We start from the raw sequence: 11,326 nt of genomic DNA, 5'->3' as shown, positions 1-11,326 counted from the left end.
TCTTACAGAAACCTTCAAAGGTATAGAGACAGCAGTATTTTATATTCAGCAGAATACATTGTAAATCAAGCCTTGCTAAATCTTATAACTAAAACAATTCACATTGGGGCTTTAGGCCCTCAACATTCCTCTAATCTCCTTAACATAGATACAATACAAGATCCTGTCTCTTACATACTAAAACCTTAAAACAAAGAAATGTATATTTAACTAGTGTCTAATTTGTAATACATATAGGAAACCATAGTAGACATTATAACTTATCCTAAAACAAAAGGGTGACCATAATCAATCATAAGGATTGTTCTGGTCTGTCATTCCTTTCTGCTATTCAAAAAGGGTGGCTGGCAGGATGAAATCAAATCATACATTAATTCTCAAAGTACAATTATAAAACACTGCTCCGACAATATCCTTTTTGTTTATCCTGCTCCTTCCATTCTTCTAATCTGAGGTGATCGTGAAGATATATTTTTAATTTTTCCTGGTCATTTTGTTTAAATGTTATTGCTTTATTCCATGAGAGAAGCTGCTAAACAAATACCAAAGTCAATTATTATATCATTAAAATAATTAGTTGTTATAATGGTAAAATAATAAACATAATACATTTCCTCAAACTCTTCATTTATGCCTTTCCACTCAGATTACCTTAGATGGACGAGATATTCGGACACTTAATATAAAGTGGCTAAGAGAACATATTGGCCTTGTAAGCCAGGAGCCTATTTTGTTTGCTACAACAATAGCTGAGAACATTTGCTGTGGCAGAGAGGGTATTACTGATTATGAAATTGAGAAAGCAGCTAAAGAAGCCAATGCTTTTGATTTTATATCCAGACTACCTGATGTGAGTTCATGTACTTTTGAGCACCTTATAACTATGACGGATTCTTTGGTCGGTCGGTCGGTCTCTCTCTCTCTCTCTCTCTCTCTCTCTCAGTTCTTCTGAATTTTTGTGGCCCAAATTCTCTGCTGGTGCAAATAGACTGTGCTTCACTAGTTTTTCACTAATGTTTTGTCATTTATTCCAATTGACAATTTGGCCCACAATGTTCTTAATTTACAATACTAACTGTATGTTACGTGGCAACATTTTTTAATAGGGTGGATAAGGAATTTCTATGGACAATGAGAGTTTTTTTTTTTAACAAAAACACTGAATGTAATTGGCCAAGACAGTTCTTTTAGAAGTAATTATTCTTAAAGCGTTTATTGGAGTATCCATCATAAAACTTTTAAGAGGGAATTTCTGTTTGTGATGGTAACAATATGATGGGAGTGGGGGTGTAAAAAGATTTCAACTGACCCCTTCTGCAATCTCTATGCTCCTCTTGTTTTCTCAGAAATTTAACACCATGGTGGGGGAAAGGGGAGCTCAGTTGAGCGGAGGGCAGAAACAGCGAATTGCTATTGCCCGTGCCCTGGCAAGGAATCCCAGGATTCTGCTGCTGGATGAAGCCACGTCTGCTCTGGACACTCAGAGTGAATCTATTGTGCAAGCAGCTCTTGATAAGGTAGGAATCCTATCGCTGGAGTTATCAATCAATCAATCAATCAATATTAAGAAGCACAACAACCATATGGCAAGCTTGACATTAAAGGCTATAGCATGCCATCCGTTTTTAAGCACAGCTCTCCACTGGTTTCAAGGAGGGCATTGAAATCAATAGGGATGCATGCTCAAATTTTGGTGTCAGGCTATGACCCTGTAATATTTAATCAAAACTCCATTAAGCAATCTCGGGTTGCCACCCCTGAAGCCCCTCCCCCTCTTCCACCTCTTTCCCAGAGGCCCTGCCTCCATCACTCGCTCCTCTCCCCCCCCCCCCCCCCCCATTGCTCGCTGTACCATCTCAAGGAGCTTGCCTGCAGGTAGGAGGTGGCCCGGCTGCACAGAGGCTGGTACGCATTAATGACCTGGCACTCTCCCTGCCCTGCGGTAACTGAGCTTTTGGTTCAGGTGCCATAGGGTTGCCAAGTTACCAAAAGCTGGGCACCTGGAAACCCTAAATCGCACTTGGACACAGAAGCCAAAAGCCAGACTGTCCAGATAAAATCCAGACAGGTGGTAACCCTAAAGCAATCACAGGCTCTGTTTCTGTTAGTGTCATTCCTGATTGCCAGGATATTTTCATGTGGACAGAAGTCGTCTTCTTTAATGCTGGCCTCCACCACATCCAGTCTCACATCACAATTGCTTGCCTGGTGGTAAACTGTGAATGTGGCATCAGGAATTTAACTCCTACATTATCAAAGCAAGGTGCCAGCATTGTATGGATTTCTACAGGGAAATAATAAAAATACATTGTGCTTATCCAGCACTGTGTCTTCTCCAATCACTAAACAGATGTTTTAATAATCTTCATAACACTGCTGGGACTTAGGAATTATTTTCTCCATTTTGCAAATGAGGAAACTGAGGCACGGACAGGTCAAGTGGACACACGGTGAGTCGGCGACAGAATCTGGAGCTTTGCCTGAGTGAGGCCTACAGGACTGGGCTGCAGCACTGCTTTAAGTTTCTGATGTGTATTTGTATATAACCAGTGGTGTATCCTAAAAATAAGCTCTCTAAAAAAGCCAGCCTCCCACTAGTACTCAGTAATAGTAAACACAGAATAGCATAAGTTCTATGCATGGCTCAAGGGCACTATATGGCCCCCAGCATTTATCTGCAATAAATTTTAAGTCTATGGGCTTAAATTCTGCCTTCACTTATACCCATCTGACCACACTGATATCCGTTAGGTTTGCAACCCTCCAGGATTGGCTTGGAGTCTCCCAGAATCGGCATCGATCTCCCAGTGACCATTGGAAGCAATCCAGGAGATTTTAATGGGATATTTTAAGAAAATGACATTGTCGTGTTGGGGAAAAAAAATCTCCTGGAATAGCTTCAGTCAGAGTTGGCAACCCTAATATCAGCGGTAGTACACGGTGTAATTGAGGGTAGTATTTGGGTGCTGAGCCCTTATATTCTGCATAGATAATATCATTATTTATACTGAATTACACACACACACACTACATGAAAAGAACATGAAGATTCCAAAGTCAAGCACTCAAAATTTAGGGAATGACCGAATTAAAGTTGCTTGGTCAGCATTAATAAACCCTTGTGTGTCTGCATTAGGGGACAGTCTTCGGTTACATGATCACTGTAGCAGGATGGACACCCGCTCGTGCCCTGAGGGGCTTAAAACAGCCCTAGGAAAGGGCTGTGGGAGGAGAAAGCAGCCACTGGGCTGATTGGGGGGGGGGGGGGGGCAGAGATGCAGCCACGCCCCAAACAGAGCCCAGCTGACCCCTATAAGAGGCTGCGAGCGAGGAGCCCAGGCAGTCTCTCTCTGCCTTCAGAGAGAGAAGGGCCTGGCTGCTGGGAAGCTCATGGTGCCTAGAGTGAGGCAGGGCTGGGGAAAGGCCAGAGGGACTGGGGAGCTCAAAGCTGGCAACTCCCCAGGCTGCAGGGCATTATCCAAGGCCCCATAGAGGCACTGGGCTGCAGAGAGAGGCAGCAGGTGCAGACCCAACCTTGCCTATGATGAGTGGCTTACACTGCAGTCTGCCCCAGGGCGCAGGGGCTAGTTGGTGACTGGCAGTAGCCTACAACTGAGGAGAAGTAGGGATAGGGGATGGGGGTTCCCCGTGGAGGGGAGACCCAGAGAGAGAGAGAAAGATGAAAGGGGCACTGGAGTCCAGGGAGGGACATGGAGCCAAACGGCAGCAGGACACCGGCCAGCAGAGGGTGCTCGAGAGGCTGGATGAGCTAATTGCCAGAAGAGACAGCATGAGGCGCTGCAGGGGTGAGTCCCATTGCTACAATCACATACTATTTCTTCCACAGGGCCCCTGCTTCATTCTGTGCACAGGATGGTGCTATTCAACATTCAGTGCTAGTCAATATTTCTTTTTATCCTCAGCATTCAATGTATGCCCCCATGCCATTCAAACCCTGCTCTGAAAGCAAAATTATTAACTTCCTCATGGGCTTTTCTATACCTCTCATCACTCTAGTATCTGAAAAATTCATTAGTGTTTATGAAGCAATCTTCACAACACCCCCGACAGGTAGGGTGGTAGTAATACTCCTATATTACAGACGGGGAACTGAAGCACAGAGATGTTAATGTTGAAAGTGCATACTACTTTTGGGTGCATGATCTGCGATGCCCAGGACTCAATATTTCAGAGAATTGTGCATTATACAGCGCTATATATTTTAAAAACACATTGACTTCAGTTGCAGCTGTGAATGCTCAGCACAGAGACAGGGATAGAATCCAATTCTCTAGGGCAATAATCAGCTGCTACAACAATAATGAGACCATCCTTTTTTTTCCTGCAATCCCCTGCCTCATTCACTAAATGCTTTCTGCAGCAAATAAGGCGGGTTTCCTGCAGACAAGAGCATCCTTTACTGCATAACTTTGATTCCTTCCATAATCACTGTTCATTCTGCTCTCCCTACTCTTGTTTCCTGTGCCTGGAGCCACAACTCCCCCTGACTATAGGGAGGAGAAATTGCAGGCAAAGTCCTGCTCAGGCCCCACAGTCCTGGACTGGAACATGCTTAGTCTCTCTGTGGGGATGGCGCATGTGCACTCCTGTCATACAATGCAGCGAGCTCAGACTGTCTCTTTGGGGAATTTAGCTGTTGAGCTCTAAGTCTCTACTGAACACATGCAAATTGAGATTTTCAGAGCCTCATAACTCGGCCACATTTGGACAGATTTTCATGGGAATGGTAAAAGGCACATCCCTGATAACCAGTGAGACATGCCCATCTCCTCCAAATTTCAAGTCCCTGCTCTCGAGCATTTAGGTGATAAAGCTTCTCAATTAAACAGTTATAAGAATTTTTTTAATATGTGCAAAACAACATTATTTTTTCTCTAACCTCATTCTGAGAAACCATTGAACCATTTTTGCTGAAATTAAAAAAAAAAAAAAAAAAAAAAAAGAAGGCGGAGGCATTTACCAGCATGGAAAGTTTCAGCCCAAATAATTAAATCTTGGCAAAGTTATAAGCATCTTACAATTGGAAGTGTCAGGCAACCTTAGCTATAGGAATTAGTACTTGCATAGTAGCCTATAAAATTAATCCACTTTTCCCTGTCATTATTATAAATGTGAATTTTGTAATCAGAAGTGTCCTTTGGCTGTTAAATCAGACAGTATGCATGGAAATAATGATCAGCTATTAAGGGTCAGAAGGTCTTTTACGCTTGTATTTTCCACACTATTGCTGTGCTGTTAGGTAGAGATATTTTTTTTACCACATTTTAAAGTAAATCTCTCGGGTTTTTTTCCCCCGGTAAGGCTAGGACTGGACGTACCACCATTGTGATAGCTCACCGGCTCTCCACAATCCGGACAGCTGACATTATTGCTGGATTTCACAACGGTGGTGTTGTTGAACAGGGAACACACAATGAACTCATGACACAGAAGGGTGTCTACTCTTCTCTTGTGATGCAGCAGGTAATGAGATGTGATCGAGCACTCCTGACTAAATGCTTCAGATGTACTGGCCATCTCTCTACTCCAGAAAATTATCTGTATATCTCACTCACAGGTGCTGATTTTTGTATTCGCTGGTGGGTACCCTTCCTGTGTGACCTGTGGGCAGGGACTCGGGGAAGGGGGGGGAGAGAGGGAGAGGGGGAGGCTGAGCAGGGTAGAGTGCGGGTGGGGCCTTAGGGAGGAAGAGGCCAATCAAGGGAGGGGCCCTGGGGTGGAGTGGTGGGAGGGGCCTTGGGGCGGGGCCACAGCCCAGGGGCCCACAAAACATTATCCAGCCATGGGAGAGCTGAACACCCCCTATTTTTTTGGGTGGGTGCTTGAGCCACGGAGCACCCACAGTGTCGGCGCCTATGATCTCACTGATACTATTGCTGACACATGCAGGTTCTGCACTCAAACAGCTGGGCCATTTTCGCTTTGCAGTTTCTGCATGTTTTCTAGTTGAGTGAAACTTGATCATCCAATCTTCTTTATGAGTTGGAAGTGGTTGTTTTTCACCGGTAGCAGTGCTTCATATTTACCCAAAGTAATGAGTCAAAACATAACTGAGCAGAAGAGGTGGATGACCTCATAGAGCTGTTAGATCCCAGATTTGACTGACCTATATAGATAGCGGGGGGGGGGGGGGGGGGGGGAGACATACAGAGCCAAATTCTCTGCTGGTTTAAGTTGCAACTGCACCAACTTATCCTGGCAGAGAACTTGGCCTATACAAATTACAATGTGAAAGTGACCACGAAACCAGTGTTTTTTTGTTTGTTTCCATACCAAGTATACTGTTCCTTCCCCTTGCTGCAAAGTGTCTTGTGACGGTGTATCACTGTTCTTTGCTTGTCACTAGGGTCATGGTGGAAACACTCAAAATGGGATGTCAGAAGATGAAGACTATGAGGAAGAGGATCTAGATGATCTCAGGATGGAGAACCTAACTGATGTTGGTGGTTTTGAAGAACCAGGAATCATTGAGATGGGAAGCCTTCCTAAGGGATCCAGAAGGCATAAAAGCAGAAAGACCTCTTCTAAGAAAAAGTCGTCTGAAAAGAAGAAGAAAACAAAGGAGAAAGAGGTTAGTGTTAAAATTTAGTTTAATCCTAAAGTTTAGTGATAGCTTGTGAGAATAGGAACAAAGGTGATTCTGTTCTTTTTCAAAAGGCCTTAAGCCATGTCACCTTTGCTATGATCCTGTCATATGCATCATTGACCTGGGTGAATACTTGAATTGGGAATCTTCAGGGAGAACACAGGTCTAAATAAATCAGTCTGACCTCTTGAGACCAAATTAACCTGATACACAATATGGTGTTAAGGAGCTTTATGCTTGTTATCTTTTTATTAAGATGTTCAAACAAGTTCTCAACCTCTTGTCAAACTTCATAAGATTACGGTGTTAAGGCCACTGTCCTGGCCAAGTTCCTACTCAAGTAATTAAATTATACCTACTTACACAGACATGACATTTTACCAGTGGATGACACGATCCTTGTGATATGTATACCAGTTTTTAAAGCACTTTGGGATGAAAGGTGCTATATAAATGGAAATTATCAAAATTAATAATAGTGTTGGTCACATACTAAACAGAGAAAATGTTCAAAACTCTATTTTGAAATGCAGCCTAAATTAAAATGATAGAAAAGGTTTACCTTTTTCTCCAACCACCTCTCTCTCTGTTTCAATTGGGCCAGCTCCTGAGGTCCTTACTCTATTTTTATTCAGACAAAATTCCCCTTCATGTTAAGGTATTTTGCCTGAGTTAGAACTGAATAAAAACCAGGTAAGGGCTTCAGGTTTTAGGCCCTGCTTCAATGGACTCATTGAAGTCAATTAAAAGAATTTCAGTGGTCCCTGGATTAGACCTTGGCCATGGGGCCAAGCAAGGACTTTATTCACATCCTTGAATGAGGCTGGTTGTAGAAGACCTACAGAACATTTTTCAATCATCTGCCAGTGCAAAGAGCTAGAATATAAATTTAGGGTGAAATCCTGCTGACACTGAAATCAGTGGGAGTTTTGCTGGGATTTCTCCTATAATGTTTTTGATTAGTGAATACAATTTCAGAATCCATAACGTACCTAACCTTGCCAGATGTTTCTGTTTGTTTCTCAACCTTTCTCAGCTCAGACCCTATTTGTAATGGTCTGTTATGACCCAGAGACTTCCTGAGACACTCCTAGACTCAATACTCCTCCTTCCACCCCCTTTGCAGGGATCCGTCAGGGGCTTGGTGGGCCTCAGAGCTAAGATTCCAAATGTTCTAGCCAGATGTAAATAGCTGGGGAACTCCCCCCACCAGCAACTGGGGGGAGGGGTGGTAAACCAAGACACCCCCTCCACACAACCCTCCCACACACACAGCCCATGGGTGGGGAGAATAAGGGGTGGAGAGGAATAAGGGCTGAAGGTAAAATGGAGAGACTGGGATTCTGGGGATGTAATGAGGAAGAAGTTGGAAGGTCTGGGGAAGGAAATGGGGGCAGAGGGGTGTGGAGGTGCAGTTGGGGGCTGGGGGAAGGATATGGAGGCAGACAGGTCTAGGGGAGGGGTGGCAAACTGATAGCTCCCCAAAAACCACAGACATGTCATGCAGCCCCTGGAGAGAAGAGGGTAAAAGAGTGGGGGGATTTGGGGTACAAGGGTTACAGTGAGAGGTTGAGGGAAGGAGGTGAGGGGGCTGGGAGCCAGGATAGATGGTATGACAGAGGGAGGATCACTTGGCTGTGGGGGAAGGCTACATCATGGGGTCCAAAATGGGGTGCAGGACAAGGGTTATGGAAGAGGGAGTGTTGCCCAGCTGTGAGGTGGGGGTTACATCAGGGAGCCAGTGTTTACCAGAGATTGGGATACCAGCTGCTCTCCCAGCTCCTGTCCCGCAGGGCTAGCTGGGCTTGGCTCCTTATTCCAGGTGTTGCAACCTCAGAAGTTGCAGCACTGCTCAGGTTTGGCCTGGCCCCCCTGATGAGGGGGCCAACCAGGCCAAATTTGTGTGAGTGGCGTTGCGACCACATGCACCTGGTCACAAAGCCAGAGAGGGGAGCTGAGCCCATCCAGCCCTGTGATCCTTTAACACGTTCAGATGACCCGATTTTGGGTCGCAACCCACCAGTGAAGAAACCCTGCTCTAGGAGCTCTTTTTTTATTATAGTACAGTCTACTGGTAGAACACGATGCAAACAATAAGCACTGTATGCATTCTTACAATGTATCGCCCAGAAGTCCAGAACACACTTTTTATCTATTCATAACCGTTGCATTTGGGCCTTGTCAGAGGAAATAAATGGCAAGATACATGGCTTCAGAATTCATACTGTTTGCAGTAAAGTGAAGAAATCAGATGGGAAGACATGCAATTTTTGATGTCACAAAGTTCAGCAGGCTTGTGTGGTTGAAGTGTGGGCAGGCTTTTCCAGTCTCTGAAACACGGGCAAAGATAACCAGGCAAGGCCATCGCAACTGGCTGAAAACCTCATCTAATAATTTGTACCAGTTCCTATGTTTTCATTTCATTTTCGACAACTTCCTCAACAGATGTATGGACATTTTGAATAGTTCAGTGAAGCTGAACTGAGCTGCCATGTATTTTTCAAGGGAGATGAAGCCTAAATCACTGTTTCATATGCCTTTTCCATGCATCTGGTAATGATAGTCTGTTTTGTCTTTTACAAAATACAGACTAACTGACATAAGTAGACTCAATTGTATTACTGCCAACCCACTAGCATTTAGCAGAGGCTGAACTAGACTGATCTCTTTGTGCTCTGAACAGTGAGACTTTTAGGTCGTTATAATGATTCATGTGTTAAAGTTGCAATCCACGGTCATTGACCCTATTTGATATTTCACTGAACTATATAGACCCCATCCCACCCACCCCCCAGGTAACCTTTTGTTAAATTTATGCCTGCAGATTTTTTTGACTTGCAATTGCAGTTTTAAGACCTTAAACTACAGAGCGGCAAATCTTCAATATGTTTGCTCATTCAGTGTGTACGTTGGAGGCTGGGGCGAATTATCTGTGAACAGTTGCTAGGACAGTTTACTGATTTACCCCCTAGCTGAGGAAATTGTCATGTTCCACAACTTTCAGGGAACAGTTGAATTTTATCTCTTATGTAGGAGGAAAATCTCCCGGCTGTGCCTTATTCCAGAATTCTGGCTCTGAACAAACCTGAGTGGCTGCATATATTCTTTGGCGTGATTGCTGCTGCCTTCTCTGGTGGCATCTACCCTGCATTTTCTGTTCTATATGGAAAAATCATTGGGGTAAGTTCAGAACTGTATGGTAAACTAACGAACCAGGCACAAATGCAGAACTTTAAATCCTGCCTGACCCTCCAGCTAGTCGTCTCTAATGATGCTTTAGAGCCGCCTCCGACTCCCACTGTCACTGGACTCTACAAGTTTTTCCATTGACTTCAGTAGGAACTTGATCAAGCCCTTGATCTCCTCTCCCCACTTGAGACTTGTTGCCTATTTTCCAGCCCTGTATTTGGAATGACTTCACCTTTCCAGTGAAGCAAATCACGTTCCCTTATCAAACTCAGTTTTCATTTACCACTCTCCACTGTTGTGCAGATTCTCTGCCTTGTACCTGACCCTACTCTTTGCATTGTACCCATTCTCTTCGAACAGTAAACTTCTTCAAGGTACCTTGCATTCCAACATGTTTGTAAGTACCAGGGACATCCATGGGACTGTCTGAATAATTAACCCCTTGATTCCTGAATCATTGCAGGAAAGAAATGGAGTCTTCCTTTGGATTCCAGTCTATGATTGTTGGAAGCTGCTGGGAGTTGGAGCAGCAGCCAGGGAGGATGGTTGGAGAAAGATGTTGAAGGAATCTTTTATATTCAGGCAAGAGAAGAGGGGTGTTGTAGTCAGCTGGAGGGGAGGTGAATGGTCTGACGGAGTGACAGCATTCAGTGGAAGGCAGATAAGAGCTGGTGAAGTGGCAGCCTGGAGGCAGGGTTTAGTGGAACTGCAGCTCACAGGCAAATGAGGAGAGGGTCTGGTGGAGAAGGAGCAGCTGATGAGAGGCAGGTCAGCTGGGAGAGGTGGAGTGACCTCCTAGCCAGCAGCAGAAAGCTGAAAGGTGGCAGAGTTCAGGTGCCGGGGAAGAGCTGAGAGACGGTGAAGTTCAATAGTTTCTACAGTGTTTCTTGTGCTATTGTAACTGGTGGTCACTTTGTGCTTTTCTTACATAGGCTTTTCAAGAAACAGATCCTGAAAAAAGGAGCAAAACCACCACATTGCTTTCTCTAATGTTTCTTGTACTGGCAGTGATCAGCTTAGTAACACACATAATCCAGGTAAACGTCACTACATTGAAAAGTCTAAGCTGAGTATCTGGTCACATACATTGTGGTCAAGATTTTCAGATCTCCTTGAGAGGCTATGTCGGGGACATAATGCAACTTTGTATGCACTACGTTTCTTAAAAATTGTTCCAGAGCCAAGCCACTGAATGACTCAAGTGGCTGGTATGGAATACAGAGCCTTACCCTTCCCGATTGCCAGTTACAAAGCAGCCCAGGGCAGCAATGTCTGAAAGGTGCTGCTGACCGTTCTGTGCCCTAGGGGGAATGCGTTTGGGCACAGCCCAGTTCCACTACATTGGTGTGTACGTTACAAAAAACACCGGCCCAGTCGGCACTGTTAGATAGCAGAGTGAGTAGTGAGGCTAAGGAATGAGTAAGAAGGGAAGGTGACTCCACTGCTGACCTCTGCAGCTGGCTGCGAAAGCGTGTGGGGGGGCAGTATGAGGAAACTTCAGTTTCCAGGAATGTGTGTGGTACCTTTCAC

General features: G+C 44.5%; 1 protein-coding gene across 1 annotated transcript in view; it reads left to right on the top strand.

The window, feature by feature from the left end:
• The window catches only part of LOC112120588 (ATP-dependent translocase ABCB1-like), a 72,868-nt gene that overhangs the window by 30,544 nt on the left and 30,998 nt on the right, over positions 1–11,326 (top strand). The window contains exons 12-17 of the mRNA XM_026649414.1: positions 647–850; positions 1,347–1,517; positions 5,323–5,484; positions 6,368–6,592; positions 9,641–9,787; positions 10,729–10,833. Of these exons, the coding sequence (XP_026505199.1) occupies positions 647–850; positions 1,347–1,517; positions 5,323–5,484; positions 6,368–6,592; positions 9,641–9,787; positions 10,729–10,833 (1,014 nt within the window). The remainder of the gene's footprint in view (positions 1–646; positions 851–1,346; positions 1,518–5,322; positions 5,485–6,367; positions 6,593–9,640; positions 9,788–10,728; positions 10,834–11,326) is intronic.

Source organism: Terrapene carolina, unplaced genomic scaffold (assembly GCF_002925995.2).
Source record: "Terrapene carolina triunguis isolate 2854851 unplaced genomic scaffold, T_m_triunguis-2.0 Scaffold84, whole genome shotgun sequence".
Classification (NCBI taxonomy): domain Eukaryota; kingdom Metazoa; phylum Chordata; order Testudines; family Emydidae; genus Terrapene; species Terrapene triunguis.
This window is presented reverse-complemented; position numbering and strand designations above follow the sequence as displayed.